General features: G+C 39.9%; 1 protein-coding gene across 11 annotated transcripts in view; it reads left to right on the plus strand.

The window, feature by feature from the left end:
* Positions 1-19,350, plus strand: part of tnr (tenascin R (restrictin, janusin)) — a 176,767-nt gene that overhangs the window by 103,300 nt on the left and 54,117 nt on the right. For 9 of the 11 annotated variants that reach the window (XM_054752796.1, XM_054752785.1, XM_054752846.1 and 6 more), the window contains 7 exons: positions 6,149-6,268; positions 6,372-6,515; positions 8,431-8,546; positions 14,014-14,164; positions 16,415-16,593; positions 17,768-17,858; positions 18,200-18,300. In XM_054752796.1, coding sequence (XP_054608771.1) covers positions 6,149-6,268; positions 6,372-6,515; positions 8,431-8,546; positions 14,014-14,164; positions 16,415-16,593; positions 17,768-17,858; positions 18,200-18,300 — 902 coding nt within the window. The remainder of the gene's footprint in view (positions 1-6,148; positions 6,269-6,371; positions 6,516-8,430; positions 8,547-14,013; positions 14,165-16,414; positions 16,594-17,767; positions 17,859-18,199; positions 18,301-19,350) is intronic. The other 2 variants (XM_054752805.1, XM_054752821.1) reach the window with 1 other exon arrangement.

The raw sequence follows: 19,350 nt of genomic DNA on the forward strand, positions 1-19,350 counted from the left end.
CGGTGTATGTGCGCTGGTACCTCCGGTCAGGTTTTGGGGACTGGGCTCCTGGCTGGAGCTTGCGGGTTACTCACCTGGCGAGTGACAAGGCAAACGGGCGTGTTCAGTGGTCAAAATGCGTGGCTGTTGGTCACTGTCCGGGAGGAGAAGGCACTGATGTAATAATACATTGTTTTTCTAATATTGTCGCAATCGACCGGCAATGTCCCAAAGATCGACTGGTGGCTCGCGATCGATGGGTTGGTGACCCATTGTGTAGGGTGTGCATGCCTGGAAGTGTGTATGTATGTTGAAGAGTGTAAAAGTAAAATCAACAAAAACTACCAAGCCAAAGTTGGGAGGATTACCTTCAGCATGTCCCCCAGTCTGGAGAGGGAGAGAGAGAGTAATTAGTTGGCAGCTGGGCCTTAAATGACCTCTGACATTCTCCCTCGGTAGCATAAATAAAGTACTTCCAAATTTCATTTCAATATACAGTTGTCCCTCCATTGCTACGTCGTGGTTCGAACATCACTCCATCGCGGGTTTTCAAAAATTAATCAATTAATAAATGACTGCTGTTTCCTGGTTGATTATGGCCTATTATTAGTAAAAAAAAAAAAAAAAAATTGAAGGACAAGTTATATGTAGTATTCTGGTCAGTAATGTGACTTTAATGCTTTAATGAAACATGACATTACATGACATTACATTATTACTACGTGTAGTGAGCCATGGCATGTCACATGATAGAATGAAAAAAGGTCATCCTCCCATTCTGTGTAGAAGTGGTAAGTTTCGGCTTCTGACTTTGGGCTTCTTCTCCACCGTTTGAAACACTTTAAGTTTAGAAAAAGTAAATTGGAGAGGCTAACTAGTTCCCTCGATAGCTTGATATGCGAGTGTCCCTAAACGCAAAAGTCGATCACCTGTGGCTAGTACTATTGCAGGCCGCAGCGATCTCTGCCTGCATGCATTGTAGTGGCTTGCCCTACTAACGTCTTGGGCAGCGTACTCTGCCCACTTTCCTTCACAGTGCATAGGCGTGCCAAAACAAAACAATCATGTCTGCTGTGTGGAACTTAACTGCCAACACATGCCAAGAAAACTATCTCGCGGGGTTAGGACATTAAAAAGCTTAAATTTAATATGGCATTTGAGGAACAAAAATTTTATGGAGTATGGTAAGTTTTCAGGGCTTACGGTGTCATCATCAGTCAAACGGCAGCTAACGCAGCCTTGTGGACAACACCCGCCCGTATTTGCGTGACAGTCAAAAGGCTAAGCAAATAACCCGAAAACTAATTTAATTCATCGGACGAGATGACCAGCCTTTCTCAGTGGTAGAAGACACCGGGTTTGCCGAGTGTTCTCTCATTTAGCTGGAAGTCCCGCCAGAGCTCTACCAGTGTACTCTCACATCCGAAGTCTTCCTAAAGAAGGTGTGTCATCCTATGTAAGTTTGATATATGTTAAAAAGTAAGTAAAATATGTTTTTTTTCTCATTTTTTATGGATTTTATGGTTCCTTTCTTCATATCATATAGCCAGTAGCAGAGGTACAGCCACAAATTCCAAAAAAAATTCCCAAATTTCCAAAATCACATTGCCCCCCCCCATTAATCAATTACTAATTTTATTAGTAATTACTTATTTTTTTGGCCCCCACCTTGGAATTGTTTTGACTTTTTCCTTTAAACGGCACCCCTGGCCTATAGCACTCATCATAAATAAATTGAAAAATGTATCATTGATCCATGTGATCGGTATCGGCGGATTTTAGTCTTCAATCCTGAATGATCGCTAGCGCTAATCGTCAATCGGCAATCCATAAATGAATCCTACTGAATCCTATCGTGGTCGGGTCTGGACTAATTAACCACGATAAACGAGGGACAACTGTATTATCCGTTGTGAAGATGTCTTGTTGAAATGTCACTCGTTTGCTCACTTTAGTGAAATAGTATATACTTTATGCTGTAGTGGCTGTACGTTTAAAAACCCTGTTGTACCTTACCTGAACAATTTCACATAAGTGGATTTGCAAGAAGTCTGTTGTCCAATGTCCCCCTCGAAGGTGAGTCCTAATGATTTGCTGACCTTTTTTGTCAGCTACACATTTTACCATCAATGTTTTTAGTTGGGTAGAAGCAGCTTGAGCTGACTGATTACATCTAATGAGACTTTAAGACTCACCTTCAGCAGGTTGCGGTGAACCTTTGGAAGGATACTTTGTAGAGTAAGAATGGTCTTATAGTTTCACAGAATGCTTTTCAAGTTCAAGCATTAGCTAGCTTATATCAAGTTGTATTGCTAATCTAACACCCAAAAACCAACTAACGAGTGTGGAGTTGTATTTAAATGACTTAATCATTGATTTCAACATGTAGAACAGCAGTGTATTTTTGATTGGCGTAATAGCAACTTGCATTGCTTCTACAAGTTCTGTTCATTTGCGTGTTCGACCTTCATTTTCTTTCCTTTACAATGATCTTCTTCATTTCACATCTTCTTTGTCATTGGATGTCTTCTGTCGCCATTGGATTACTGCTGTACTGCTGTTTTACTGACGTGTTATTACCTTCATATACTTGATGACGCTCCGAGTGTTTGAAATATATAAATCTCTCTTAAGTGAATGAGTCAGGAGCCCCCACCTCTGATGCAGAATCACTGCCAGAAGTGAACAAAATGGTAAACAGCCTGTGGCCATCTGTCAAGTGTGTGAGGAGGTAGCTGAAAAGGCCAATAAAGTGTCCAATGGCTCCCTACGGAGGATTCAGCTCTGTGTGGTGAAGACTAATATCACAGGATGCACAGATGATGAGGACGGGATCGTACCAAACACCATTTCGTCACAATGTCGCCTGTCTGAGTGTGCATCCTCATTTCCGACACACCGACGGATGTTGTCATCTGTTTAGTTTTCCCCACCCTGTCCTTCACCTGTCTTCCCTCCTCTGCCCTCGTTGTTTTTGGCAGAATGCACTGTAAACACTCTTGTTTATGCAGCCTCAATTTAAATTCCGCACACACCGCCTCCTCCCGGCACATGACTTGACTTCACGATTGCCTCTTCAACCTGGATGAAGGACTGTGCTCTCCCTCTCGTGTTAACACTTGGCCTCTTGTTGCCTCTGCGCTTCTTTTCACCGTCTTGGAACGAACAAAGTAGATGGCTCTGGACTTCTGTTGGCTCTATTTTTTAAATTTAAAAACAGCATATTTGAGAAGTTGACAGTTGATAATACCTAGACAATGAATGTTTTGGTTTAGTGGCTGATTGAGGGTGCATCACACTTGTAATTATTGGTCCAATTATGTTGGTGATTTTGCTGTACTGGTACAGTGAAACCAGGAACAAAATCATTCACACTTGCCTCACCCAGGGGGACTGAGGTTGCTTGAGAGATGGGTCTCAGTTAGGGATGAGCGAGTACGCCACTATGTTCTGTTCACCCATCTAAATGATCTGCATCCGTATCTGTACTCGGAGTGGGCGGGGCATAAACTGGAAGTGTGTGTGGTTTAACCGGAAATTGGTGGGACTTAAATTGGTACATTATTTTAAGTCTGAAATTGACATGAATTGATCAGAAGTTGCTATGTTGTTTATTATTCAACTATAAGTGTACAGTATGTGTGCAAGTGATCTGCAAGACTTTAATATTTAATCATTTTTTAATGATATGTGTGAAGTTGGTGATTAATGCAAACATCCAGTGATGGCAAACAGGGAAATAATCTGTCAGACTTGTTCATTGTAGTTTTCTCAAAAGCAATGCATTCAGTACTACGAGCAAAGTTTTCAAACTGACTTTATATCACCAGCCAAATTAGAAGCAAGCAGAAAAAAAAAAAAAAAACACCGGCAGTGACCGACGCTATGCAAGCTGTTTACAGCTCTGTCTTGTCAGGTGGACTGTGTGCATTACGAAACAAGTTTACCAAGTAACTTTAGATACGAGCTGAGGAGAACCTAAAAGAAAACCTGTCCGGAGTGGAGGCAGTGACCAATGCGACACAAGCTGTTTTCAACTCTGTCTTGTGAAATGCACCGCATATGTAACGAAACAAGTCTAAATATCATACAAACTGAAATACAGCAAAATAGAGAATGTGAGCTGGAGTTGAGCCAAGCAAGCAGAGTTATTTGTCCTGAAATTTTCAACACTTTTATATTTTTGCATATTGAAATAATTAAAAACCTTAAAACCTTCTTGTCCTTTTAACCTACATAATTGGTGAATGTCGCACAGTCATATGCATCATCAGTGCACACATACAGATGCTTGTTTGAAGTTGTGAACATGACAGGACATGCCCCAATAATCCAAGATGAAAAAATATTAGTTAGCATGGTCAGATTTTGAGAAAATGTACACGCACAATGCCAGGATTGGAACTTACTCACTGTGGTGGCGTTTTCAGGTTGGGACAAAATGCGCATGACAGCTTGTGAATGTGTTTTTATGTTGACATACATTTTTTTTTAACTTCACTTGTGTGGATGGACATTTTTTTTACATGCTGTAGCTATAATTAGGAATGTCCGATAATATCGGCCCACCAATATTATTGGCCCGGTATTGGCAAAAAATAATAATATCAGTAGATATCGGTATCAGGTTTTTTCCCTATAATGAAAACCGATTAAAAAAAATTCTATATAGATGGACATTTTAATGTTCACATGCCCAGGATGATGCCACTGTTTGTTCACATACAGTGCAAGCCCACCTCCTTTGCGCTTTCAACAGGTTCTTGTCCGCTCTGACTTTGTTTGAGTCTGTTAGCTCCATGTTAGCATCTGGTATGCTAGCTGTTAGCCATGTTTCAGAGAAGCACAATAAGCTTCACTCTCTGAAGGTCTTGATGTTCTTTGTCAGTGCAGCCAGCTCATCGATCTTGTTCGGTAGTGAATTTACGTTTCCCATGATAATAGAAGGTACCAAAGGCTTGAATCTCAACTTCCTTGCCAGCCGCTTGGCTTTCATGCTGCCTCAATACGGCTTCTTTCCTCAATGGATAAACAGGGAATCACAGGGAATATACAGGTAATACATAACTTAAAAGATGATAATAGCAGGATAACAAACAGAGCTGCTTGAAAAAAAAACAAGAAACTATCTACCTTACACATATCGGTATTGGTATCGGTTGATATTGGAATTGGAAATTGAGAGTTGGACAATATCGGCATATTGGATATCAGCAAAAAAGCCAATATCGGACATCCCTAGTTACTGTATAATGATCACTTTTGACTGGTTTATGCCTCTTTAAGGTGGTACGGACAGGGTGTAATATTTAAGGTGCTGCCGTTTTTAGCTGTGTACAGTTAAATTATTTTAACTTTTGTTCTGAATCTGGCACCCTTATTGATAATGGTTTTGAATGTCTTGCTATATACAGTATTGTTTTCACTTTTAAAACAAAAGTTTACATGAGAGAAATCGCTTAACTACGGAGATTGCTGTAAGCACTTTGTTTAATAAGGTCTGCAAGGCAGGCCAACTCAGAGCTATTTTCCAAACAGTTCCACATGCCGGATGAAATTGCAGTACGGGCCAGACTTTGACACGTATAATTTGTATCCTCTTTATGTCCTCTTTGTTAGATCTCAGCTGGTAAAAAATTCCACCATAGGGGAAATAAAATCCCACAAGTGGTTTGGGCAAGTGAGGCTGTTGAACAATGTACACGCCGGATACACCATCAAATCAATACATGGCTTTATGCATATGATAAACTGTGAGCATTGTTTTGTCCGCTGACAAAAATATAAGTATGAACACAGCCCGGACTGCACTTAAATGATCACGAATTATCTTTTAAAATTTTTGGTCCAGACCAGGAAACAAAGAATCAGTATGATGGCCTGCTTACTGCATAGTATTTGTGGACGAGCCTGGATATGTCATATTGTGTTTGCGCTAGCATTGGTGGTCATGTACCATTCAGAATTGTATGCAGTGGTGTCGTTTGTGGTGTCCATTCCCCTACCTTCCAGCACACAAGCCCTTGCAGATTTAACCATCCTTGTAGGCCTTTTCTAGGAGCTGTTTAGTAGCAAATGTCACTCTGTTATCTGTTGTCTCTGGCAGTCACACTGCATTGTGGTTTACTTTCTATCTCTAATCACCAATTCACTGGTTCTCCTTTTGCAGTGGCCCCTGCCATGAACTTGAAGATCCGAGGGGTAACAGATACAGCCATCGAGCTGGAATGGGAGGGTTCTGTTGTTCTGACAGATTTCCTTGTGACCTACACACCAAGCAGCCCAGGAGGTGAGTCTGGAGATGGAATGGCTGGAATGTCAGAGCACACGCTGAATGTGTTGACAAATACGCTTCTTGAAAACTGAAAAGGTCAACCTTTCCTATTTCTCAGGTGTCCAACTAGAAATGAGGATGCCGGGGAATACCACATCCTGCACTATCTCAGAACTGGAAGCGGGCTTGGAGTACAACATCAATGTGTTTGCTGTCATTAACAACAGCATCAGTGTCCCTGCCAGCATTACTGTCACAACCTGTAAGTGTGGCATCATGTTTTATTCATTTTTCATATGGGAAGAAAACAATCCAGTACGAGTCTTCTAACATAGACGGAGTGAGAATGTCACCTGCTACTTTTGCTAACACACTATCACAAACACAAACAGTCTGTGATGGTGTTTTCTTTCCACACTCACACATCCAGTAAAGCATTTAGCACATTTTTCTATAATTTGTGATTTTCTATGTAGCTAAAAGCAGCACTTATTTAATGTATAACAAGTGTTTTTCTTTTTTTTTATTAAAATAAAATTTAAAATAATAATACAAATTAAAATTGAAGAATTAAAAATAAATTTTCCAACAATTAAACATACTATATAATACCGAAAATGCTTCAGTTAATGTCTCTATTCAGTTAACTGTCAAGTCTCCTGTAGTGGTGCGTGGGCTACAAAAGCAAATAACTGCTTTGATCACTAATTACCAGTAGGTCAAAAAACATTGGCATTAACATCTGTGGATGGAGGCAACCTCCTGATATAGTTCTTGTAAACTCCACAAGATGGCAGTAGCTGCATTTGAAGTATCATCAGCATCCAGCAGCTTTATCTACCGCTGCGTACGCTTTAAAATGTTGGTTGTGATACTCAGCTGTCATTGTGAAACTCATGCGTGTTACACTCATCAGAGGTATTACTGTAATGCGAGCTGCTTACCACTATTACACCATTGGTTCTCTTGCTGCTGTGTTGTGCAATAGACTTGTTATTAAATTACCATGTAGTCAAAGATAGCTGATTTTCCGTTCCTCTTTCTCATGCACTCCAAATCATTATTAAAGTTTAAAAAATGTAATTGTTATAACTATATAACTACATGAGCCAATTTTAGAACAAATTGGGTGTGAATGCTGAAATGCTGAAGTTGAATTAAAATGTCGAATGAATGTTGAAATATCCTGCAAATGTGTTGAAATCTAGTCACTGACGAAGGATTGAACCAGCAACCGTAAGGTTGGGAGACCACTCTGAGACAAGAGCCATGCCACCGTGCACAGAATAAGCTGAATGTTACATTAGTAATGTTAAATGCAAGATGAAATACCACCAGTGCAGGGCAACATTGAAATTGTCCATTCATTTTCAGCGAAAAAAATGTCACAGAAAATATAGAATTATGGAAAATGTGGGATGTTCTGTCCTGATAGATAGCCTACATGTCCTCAATGACCTGAACATTTTGATGTTGGAATGGTTTGAAATGGTTGAAAAATGTGGGAGTAGTTCGCAGACAAAAAAAAAGAAGGAGTTTGAAATGTTGGAATGTAAAAATGGAGAATGATTGTTGAAATGTGTAAATATGTTAAATGGTTCCCAAGGGACTGAGGTTGTAACCGGCAATCATTGGGTTTGGAGACGCCCAATCTACAACCTGAGCCATGTCACTCTGTAGAATATGTGGAACGTTGCAATAATTTAAAACGTAAAATAAAATAAAAAGGTTCTGATAGATAGCCAACGTGTCCTGAATGAGCTTAATATTTTCATGATTGGTTTGAATCATTTGAGAAACGGGACAAGTTAGGGGAAAAAAAACTGAATAAATAAATTAAAATTGGTGTAGGATTTTATGTGTGAATGCTTTTCAGCATGAGTTTCAGAAATAAAAGCCTCTCTCAAATTCTCGCTTCCTCTTTGCAGTTTAGGGAAATAAACACTGTGGGTAAAATGACAGCATTCACGGTACATTGATAAAGATCAAGTAAGACTACTCGTTAACCATCTTACTTCAGTAAAGTGTAATGGTGTGCAAAATGCTTTAAGCCACATGAGCAATTGACCAGACAAATAAATGCATAAGCGTAAAGTTCAGTATTGCACACCTTCAGTGTGTGATGGATGTGATTCATGGGCCGTGCAACTATAATATGTCTCTCACTTCCACACCAGACCTCTCCAATCCGGTTGGTTTAGTCTTCAAATCCATCACAGAGACGTCAGTGGAGGTCCAGTGGCAACCTTTCTACAATTCCTTCGATGGCTGGGAGATCAGCTTCATCCCCAAGGTACAGCGTGACACTCACCTACACAAACCAAGTCTATATTGACAAGTGTTCCATCCGAAATATAACACAATGGGTTGATTTTTACTTTCAAACCAGCTTTATTGGCATCACTACAGCAAAATATGGGAATGTGTTGATTTTCCCCATTTGAGTCCCATTTTGAATTAAACGGGAGGATTGTCTTGAATTTATTGGCTATTACCTGGATGATTCAGTAAGACCTTTGAGAGCGTAACTCTATGTCAAAGCACAGCCACAGCGGGTTCAAAGTCAGTAATCAAAAAGCTCTCTTTCTAAATCTGGCTGTAAACTCCCAGGTACTCTGGCCACTTTAATCTCATGCCCTCTCCGAGTAATTGGTTTTCTCCTTTAAGGTCTCCTCTGGGGGAGATGTGCTTTGGTGTGAGCCTTAAATCTGATGTTAAGATTCTTTTTTTTTGTATTTCTTTCAAGCTCTTTCAACGTACAAGCAGAGTCTCGCCTAATTTCATTTCATTGCTTTTAGTGCTTTCTTCCTCTTTTTCATGCTCCAATCTTTCATGTTACTCCCCCCTCTCTCTCTCTTTTTCTAGTAACACCCCACTCATCCCTTCATCTCCTTTTTAGTCTTCATTTTCCACTTCCTTGCTGTGAACTCCAAACTACTGCCTTGCCCTGAAGGTAACCTCCATCTTCCTTCACCTTTCTTGCCTTCTTCTCTCCCCTACAAACAATCCTCCCTCACCAGTCCCCCACCCCCACGTTTGCAGCCGCTCGGGAAATCACATTAAGAGTTTACAGTCCCGGCCGCCTCTTGTGGATTTAATCCAGCAATGGGGATTGTGAATTTTGACAATCTCCTAATGGAGATGTGTGTTAAAGCCTTTGCTTATGCAAACACTTGTCTAATTTGCTATCCTTTAAAAAACACAGACTGTGAGAGAGGAGTGGGTGGACTTCACACTCTGTTTTTAACAACCACAGCAGAGAGCTCATGTTTTTTTCACTGCTTCGAGCTAATCAATAAAGTAAGACAAAAAAAATTGCGAAACATGGACATTCTTTAAAATGAGATGTTGATTATACAGTGACTCTACTGTTATTGAACCCTATGAGTTGGAGTGACTTTAAATTTGTCACACAGCTCAACACGCCCTATAAAACACCCACTTTGCTTGAACCACCACGAAATTTGGTACACACCTTTGGGGAGCTGACAAGCACATGTCTGTGAAATTCTAGTGAGATTGTTTTAAAAACATAGCCACACATCAAGCAAAATGTTTTTTGGACAAAGAAGCCCTTGCCCTTGAAGCGCCAAAAACCAAATGGTAAATAGTTTCAGGACAGCTTCCCCCCATCAAAAAAATCATTCTGATCAATGTTTTACTGAGGTATACCAAGACAATTGATCAAAGTGTTGTGAAATCAGTGGACTACACTGTGTGCACAATTATTAGGCAAGTCAGTATTTTGACCATATTCTCATTTTTATACATATTTTCTACCCCAAGCTGAATAAACTTCAATGCCTATTGGGTTTAAGCATACCAGGTGACGTGCATGTGTGTGCTGAGGGAGGGTGTGGCCTTAGTAGATAAACACCCTTTATTAGGTGTGCACAATTATTAGGCAGCTTCTTTTCCTCTGGCAAAATGGGCCAGAAAAGAGATTTAAAAGACTTTGAAAAGTCAAGAAATGTAAAACATCTTTCGTAGGGATGCAGCACTCTTGAAATTGCCAAGATATTAGGATGTGAACACAGAACCATTAAATGATTTTTTGCAAGTGCACAAAAGAGTCGCAAGGAACGTGTCGAGAGAAAACCATCCAAATTACCTACCAAATATTTGAAAAAATTCTAACGTGAAGCGCCCAGGAACCCATTATCCTGCAGTGCTGTCATATTCCAGAACTGTAATCTACCTGGGGTGTCCAGAAATACGGTACATGGTGTTCAGTGCTTAAAGACATGGCCAAGGTAAGAAGGATGAAACCCGACCACCACTGAACAAGACACACAAGTTGAAAGGCTATGACTTGGCCAAGAAATATCTGAAGGCAGATTTTTCAAAGGTTTTATGGACAGATGAGAGTGACTCGCCGTGGCTGCATCAGCAAAGGGCAGAGCTCCACTCCAACTCAGACGCCAGCAAGGTGGACGTGGGGTACTGGTAAGGGCTGGAACTATTAAAAGATGAGCTTGTTGGTCCTTTTCAGGTTGAATATGGACTCAAACTCAGCTCCCAAACTTACTGACACTTTTTTCACACAGTGGTACAGGAAAAAGTGTGCATCTTTCAAGAGGACCATTATTTTTATGCAGGACAATGCATCTCTCTCATGCATCCAAGTACTCCACTGCATGGCTTGCTAGTAAAGGTCTTAAAAAATAATGACATGACCTCCTTGCTCACCTGACCTAAACCCTATTGAGTACTTAAACATTTACAGTGAAGAAAAAGGGTACATCTGTCTGAAGAATGTCTGGCAGGCTTTGGTTGCTGCTGCACAATAAATTGATGGTCAAATCATCAAGAAACTGACAGCCCCCATGGATGGAAGGCTTTTTCTTGTTATTGAAAAGAAGGGTGGCTATATTGGTCAATGATTTATTTTTGGAAATGTCAGAAATATTTATTTGTAAAGTTTGTGTTGTTTGTTTATCATTCTGGCTTTAAAATAATGAAAATAACGTAGTGAGATAGGAATATTTTTGTTTTTCTTTGAGTTGCCTCGTAATTCTGCACATACTAATAATTGTGCACACAGAGATATTCTCAACAAAAGCCAAAACCTCACTTTCACTTCCTTAAATATTCAAGTTTGAGCTTTATTAACATTTTGGATTGACGAGCACTGTTATTGTTAAACTATAAAACTAATAATCAATAATGCAAATTGTCGTAGACATAAGTGTATATAACATCTTCATGAAAGCTGAAGTTGTGTTAAATTATGCCTGTACCTTAACCCCTGCTCAAATTGCACATTGTGACTCATCCCTTCAAGCGAGGTGCTGGGTAGTGTGCAGCATTGTGTTTGGAAAAAGGCCAGCTTGTGATACATATGCATTAATCTAAAGATGATGGACAAATTCACTTTTTCGCTGTCTTACATCACATTATGATTCTTGAAATGAACGGCACTAAACACTCAATTTGTTTGTTTTGTATTTTTACTTGCCTGATTTATGTTTGTATTGCAATTCCTCTTTAATGCAATACGTTTTGCCTCTCCAAACAAAAGCACCCTGTCTCCTCAAAGAACCAAAACAAACTGTCTCTGTCCTTAAAATGACATCTCAATTCCCCCCAAATCCTGCATTAACAATTCAGTATCCGTCCTGTGTCAAAACACAACCATACTCAGGGACAATGCCAGTTTTACATTATTAGAATGATCTTGTCGGAGGAAGCAATCGCAACTAATGAGCAAACAGGAAGATGGAGTGCCATGTGCTCTTATGCCGAATCCTTTTACATGATTTAGCATTGCTTGCTATTGAAATATCACAGTTGTATGTGTTGCTGCCCACACTGCTTATGTAGTTTGTTGTGATTCATTTAACATCACACATGCCTTTGCAGGAAGTCGATATAACATCTGTCTTTCAGAAGCAAATGCATATGCAACAATTACTCCATTCTAACAGCTGGGTTTCATATACTGTACAGCCTAGGTTCCCAAAGTGGGGTACGCCAGTTGCCATAAGGGGTACGTGAACAAAAATGAAAAACAATTAGCGTCTAAATCTCACAATTACGAGTGTGCCTGAATTCCTCACGGCGCAGGGAGAACGGAACAGAAAGGAGTCAGAGCATGAAGTTGTTCATTGCTCTGCGTGCATCATATGAACAAATAAGTCAGTTTGATTATTATTTTGTGCATTTTGAGTTTAATTTTGACGATTAGCCAGTTATTACTCCACCCATCCCTCCATCCTTCTGAAAAACTTGCCTCCCCCTGCCCCACAACTGCTTCCCTGCCCGTTCCTGCCCTCCCACCTGCGATGACCACCCTGTCACTCGCTGTCCTTTCTAGTGTGGCCTGACTGCCTGCTTGTGAGATAACCAATTCCCCTTTTTATCATTTTCAACACAAACCTTTAAAGAGACACTGGTATTACCATATCTAACTTATTGTGTGGAGGTATGGGGGCGGCATGGCTCAGGTGGTCGAGTGGTCGTCTACCAACCTGTTCGATTCTCCGTCCTCCCATGATCGTGTCGAAGTGTCCTAGGGCAAGATACTGAACCCCCAGTTGCTCCTGATGCTGCGTCATCAGTAGGTAAATGTGCTAGCAGTGTCAAAGCACTTTGAATGCCTTGGAGGTGGAAAAGCGCTATACAAGTGAAAGACCATTTACCATGTGGGGAAACAACTATAAAAGCACACTTTACTCACTAACCGTGCTACAAAAAAGGTCAGTTAGGAAAATCCATAATGCCGCTTACAAACCCTTTAGTCCTAAAATCACAATTATGAAAATTTGCTGATCTGGTAAACTTTCAAACAGCTAAAATTATGCATAAAGCAAACAATAACCTGTTACCCAAAAACATTTTTTCTCAACAAGAGAGAAGAAATATGATCTTAGGGAAAAATTAAACCTAAAACACTTACTGTATATGCACGGACAACATGAAAACCTTCAGCATTTCTGTATGTGGAATCGAGTTAAGGAATGGACGGAGTAGGGATGCACTAAAATGAGGGATTTCAAGAAACAGTACAAGCAGTTATTACTATTAACTCTTCATTTCTGGTGAGTACATTGTACGTACTCAGTCATTATCAAACTGTGTTTCAGTCAACTATTTCATCAGCTATTATCAATTTATTACTATCATTAAGTCACGTATTAAGTATCATTAGTTCTTTACAGTAGGTATAAACGTTGACTATCATTGCACTAAATGGCTATATTGCCTTATCACTTTCCTAGATAGCAATAGGCCAGAAGTACATTGGAGTACAAGAGGTGAACAAATGCATTGCAACTGATGTGAAACAGACGAGGGGTAGGATTAAATAAGCTTTGCTTCTTCCTACTCCTTTTTGGACATGCGGAACTGTGAATTGTGTTATGTGATGTGCTCCAGTGTAATTTGTGTGCATGTTCAAGATGAATTAAACCATAACCATTACCATTACCAATTGGTGTTCCAATTACCCCGAAAATGAAGCTTTATCATTGGTATTTTGTACCTTGGATACTGCCTTATCATGACTGTTAAATGATAAAATTAATTAACCAATTAATTATGTTCAATATTTCAGGTTAATTAAGATAAAAAGGTTATGTTTAAGTGTGCAGGAGTAGAAGGTACATGGCTTTAGGTCAACTGTCTGAAGGGGTATGCCACTGTAAAAAGTTTGGGAACCACTGATATACAGTATACTGTGTATGTTGCTGTACACAGAGCAGACAGGGAACACCCAGCCAGATTGTTGCCATCTTATCACATCTGTGCTTTGTTTCCAGGACAATGATGGTGGGATGACTGCCCAGCTGCCCAGCACCATCACCTCCTTTGTGGAAACTGGTCTGAGACCAGGGGAGGAGTACACAGTCAACTTGGTAGCGCTCAGGGACCAGGGTCGAAGTCAGCCTTTCACTGCTACTGTCACTACACGTAAGTGCAAAAATACTACACGTGGTTGGTTTCCAGATTAACTACTGTAAATTAGTAAACTAGACTATAAACTGCTACTTTTTCCACACACTTTGAACCCTGCGGCAATGATGCGGCTGATGTATGGCTAAAACTACTACTGTTCCCATGATGCTTAGCAGATTCAGGAAGTAGTGAAGTGGACGTTTATATCCCATTGTGAAGTCTTATGCAGCAATCATAATCATGATCTGACAAATGACAACTCTTAAGTAAAATCTTAAGTAAGTTTGATCAAGTGTAAAACTACTACCGCTTCTGCTTGGACTGCTTGGAACGCGGCAGCTATTGAACTCCGATCAAAAAAAGTGCCTCACGTCTCACACATCGGAGTGAACGAGTGACGGTGGGAACACAGAGTGTCAATAGCATTTCAAGGTTTATAGTGTGTCTTTCAGTATAAACATCCCATGTTACAACGTGGACACTTGCAGCTTATTAATTGTTAAGCTTAATTGTGACCTAAATACAATGGCGTTAAAAAGTGTTTGCCGCCTTCATGATTTCTTATTTTTTTTGCATGTTTGTCACACTTAAATGTCTCAGATCATCAAACCAATTTAAATATTAGTCAATGAAAACACAACTGTGCACAAAATTGAGTTTTTAAATGAAAGTTTTTATTATTAAGGGAGAAAAAAATCTAAACCTATATGGCCCTGTGTGAAAAAGTGATTGACCCCCAAACCTAATAATTGGTTGGGCCACCCTTAGTAGCAACAACTGCAATCAAGCTTGCAATCAAGTGTTTGCGATAACTTACAATGAGTTTCCTTATAGTGCTGTGGAGGAATTGTGGCCCACTCATCTTTGCAGAATTGTTGTAATTCAGCCATATTGGAGGGTTTTCAAACATAAACCGCGTTTTCAAGTACATGCCACAGCATCTCAACAGGATTCAGGCCAGGACTTTGACTAGGCCACTCCAGAGTCTTCATTTTGTTTTTCTTCAACCATTTAGAGGTGGACTTGCTGGTGTGCTTCGGATTATTGTCCTGCTGCAGAATCCAAGTTTGTTTCAGCTTGAGGTCACAAACAGATGGCCGGACATTTTCCTTCAGGATTTTTTGGTAGGCAGCAGAATGAATGGTTCCATTTATCACAGCAAGTGTTCCAGGTCTTGAAGCAGCAAAAGCAGCAAAGCAGCCCCAGACCATCACACTACCACAATCATATTTTATTCAAATCATATTATATCATATTCAAAACTTGTTGATAAAATTTCAAACTGATGTCTGGAGCCAAAACACCAATTTCCTGTCAAGACTTCGTTCAAGTCATGAGTTGTAATTAAGCATCAATTAATAAGTGATGCCGCTTGCTCATTAATGTTTCACAACAGCCCGTGACAAGACACCTTATTGGATAACGTAAGAAGGGGAAGACAAATTTGAGGCCACTCAGTTATTCATGAGAATGATTTATTCCTCCTCTGAGACGGAGGAAGTATGATGAGGAGTCCGAGAGTAACACCAGAGGGAGAAGGACAGCTGATGTGCGATGCGGTTCTTAGCTGTTGTCTTCCTTAGCTAGCTGTTTTTCAAGACAAGGCCCCAAGGCCCAATTTTGAATGCATCAAGGATGAGGGTGGATTTGCACTGCAATGTGTCAAACTTGAGTAAGGTACTTATTTCTATCTGGAAAGCTTAAATAAATACATGGCTCCCTATTTGTATATGTGTGAATCCCTGAGTCCACCCTGGGGTCATCAAATAAGATGTTATCACAGGACAATGTAAAAAGAATGCACTAGAACTATTGTAAAATCAACAAAAAACACTATATGATGTCATGCATCGTATTTTGTGTGACTTTAGAGTCATGTTTAACTACCGTATTTTGCGGACTATAAGTTGCACTTTTTCATGGTTTAGCTAGTCTTGCGACTTATACTTCAGAGCGACTTATACCTGTATATGTTTTTTTTCACACTGACAGCCGCGACAGGGCACTCTAGGCTTGTGTGCCAGTGAGTGTATTTGGCTATAAATGCCTGAATTGTACTTTCTTGTCAACCCTCTTTATTTAAAGCTGAAATGTCTACACTTCAATGACATTGTGGTGCTATATAGAGGCGAAAGCATAAAAATTAAATATTTTCGCTAATTAATTATCACAAATCACATACTAAATAGTTGATACAAAGGTCAACAAATGCCAGCTTTGGTCGATATGTTGTGTTTAATTGGCCACAATGTATTTGTTTTGCAGTGATCGATGGCCCCACTGAGCTGGTGGTGCGCGATGTGTCCGACACGGTAGCTTTCTTAGAGTGGACCCCGCCAAAAGCCAAGATTGATCAGATTGTGTTGCGTTATGGCCTCGTGGGAGGGGAGGGGCCGCGGACTACCTTCCGCCTCCAGCCCACGCTCAGCCAGTATACCCTGCAGGTGAGTGGGAGGGATGCTGCTTCATCATCTGGTGTAGTAATGTGGTATTATTTGAGGTGCAACATGAATGTATTTGTAATCAGATTTTTAGGTACGGAACATTTGGTACAGAGGCGTACCAAGTTCCCCCTCAGGACACATGAATTGAGGGACAGGACAAGTAACTGCCTTGCAATATAGACACAAGTACAGTGCAATCCAGCTCTTCACTAGCGGGAGTAATGCTTTGGAATAGTGTCAAGCAGAAACCAGAGTTTGAAAACTTCACTAAATTCTGCTGTTTGGGAACATTTGGCCTTCCCGGTGAAATACATAAACAGATTAGACGAAAGCAGTCTTCAGTGGAGATGGGAAACGGGACTACAAACTACAATATGCTACACTTCTGCCAATAAGGAACTTTAATTTCCCAAATACAGTGGAACCTTGGTTAGTGTCATTAATTTGCTGCCACATCGTGTTTTTAAACTTTTACCTTCATATCTTCAATGAAGGTAGAAGTAAGGTAAAAGTAACCTTAAATGTTAATTTATCCCTTTCATTTGTCATTTATATTTACATTTAGAATTGTTTTATGCATGTAAAGGTATAATTGTAAAATTCTAAAAACATGTTTTGTGTTAATATTTTTGAGACTTGTAACTGTGCTAGTTAGCAAAGAGCTACAACCCCCGATGACATCGTAGATGACAGAGTTACAGAGTTGACTTCCGGTTCCTGTTTCCATGTAATAGCAAGCTAATACGATGCTAACAGGGATGTTTTGTGATATGATAAAAATATATTACATTAAGAACATCTTTGCACTCAATCAGTGTATTAATAACACAAAAAGACATGCACCATATTGCACTCTAACCGAGGCTAAAGTTTGGAGTAAATTTTCTACCTGAACTGGAAAACATGCTAAACGGTGTGTTGGATTAATGTGTTTCATGTGTCTGTATTGTTAATTATTAATTAACTATTAATTTCTATTACTATTAATACATTCATTTCTATTATGATTTTTATTTGATAGTGTTATTTATTGGAGAATTACATGCCAGCTTTTTTTAAGCTGTTTACATATTTTGTTACTGTACCGAAAATGAATCGAACCGTACCTTTATACCGCCCGGTATTTCTTAGAAGAAAGTGACAATAACCGTATCCTGCCTTCTCTGTTGTGAAGGTCCTGCGACCCGGATCCCGTTACGAGGTGTCTGTGAGTGGCGTGAAGAACGGGAACACCAGTGGATTAATTTCCATTGAATTTACTACCGGTGAGGGCTGACAGCAGGCAGATGTGGTAATCATGCTGCATGCTATCCTGTGCCTGCCTCCGGGAATAGAACCGTTGATGCCACATGGCCTGATGTGCCGAACTGTTCAAGGTCATTTGGCAGAATCCCGTAAAGTTTGTACAAAGCTTGATACCTACTATGAATGGGTAATGTGTATTTTCTGCATGCATGTAGTACTGCTTGTGCTCACTCATAGAGTGGCATTATCATATAAAACATAGCAGGTAGCATCTGTTTGTGATGCTGATTAAAGTGCTGATGTCTGCATGTTCACCTCCCCAACCCGAAGAATTGGTCTCAAGTGTCCCCAACATTGTCAGCTTTATCGTTTTCCTCAGAGATCGATACCCCTAAGAACCTGCGGCTCCTCTCCAAGACCTCCACCACACTGGAGCTGGAATGGGATAACAGCGAGGCACAGGTAATCTCACTAGGACCAAATCCAAAAATCATTGGTGTTATATTGCTGCTGTATACAGAAAAAAAATATGAATATTTCTGTTCTAAAATGTTTCACTCTAATGGATTAAAAAGAAAGTCCTCTTTAGCAGCAATCGGCCCACTGAGAATCACTAGAGATAACTACACGTTCAAAGTCTTTCACAGTGAATATATCGCTCTTTTTTATTTTTATGATTCTTCTAATGGAAATACAGCAGATACGGTGGAACACTGTGAAAATGAGAACGTAGACATTACTGTACTTAAACATTTAAGTACAGTAGGTACAGTAATTATACTGTATAAATATATTTTGAGTACAGTATGTAATAAATGCCAGACATAACATGGGCATGCCCATTAGTTACGTTTGTGGTCAGCTGATGATCGCGGCTTGACAAAGTTTACCTTCTAATGTTAGCTGTCATTGAATGTATAGTAGCAATATCATGTCAGCAAATAGTTGATTGCCTCTCTGAAACTGCTTGTGTGTGTGTCTGTACGTGCCATGGACATGTATGTGAATACCAGACCACAGTGAGTGACCACTCATCTCATTTCATCCGAACAACAATTTACGCCAATTTTTAAGAAGTTTAATTTGTAATTGTGAAAACAATAGGGTTTTTTGTTTAGTCTGTTCTTTTAAACCATTATTAGTAACATATGCAAAGATATGCGGTGGTGGTGTTCTTATATATTTTAGTTGAAACAAATGTAATCTTGAGCCAGCTGCATACAGTCCCTTTAAAGGGATAGCTCAGATTTTTTTACATGAAGTTGTATGACATACCCATCAGCAGTGTAGTCCATTAACAGCCACTTACCCCCGACTTGGTCTTCTAAGTCCAGTTGTGGTCGGATTTTGCTGATGAAGAACGTAGTTCCGCTTAGTTGCTTAGGACATTTAAGTGAAGAGTTTGGCTTCTCCAAACTTGTGCGTTCATAAGAGTAATACATTTGAATCACATCCCCAGCAACTAAGTGGAACTACGTTCTTCATCAGCAAAATCCGACCACAACTGGACTT

The sequence above is a fragment of the Dunckerocampus dactyliophorus genome, chromosome 2 (genome assembly GCF_027744805.1).
Source record: "Dunckerocampus dactyliophorus isolate RoL2022-P2 chromosome 2, RoL_Ddac_1.1, whole genome shotgun sequence".
Classification (NCBI taxonomy): Eukaryota; Metazoa; Chordata; class Actinopteri; order Syngnathiformes; family Syngnathidae; genus Dunckerocampus; species Dunckerocampus dactyliophorus.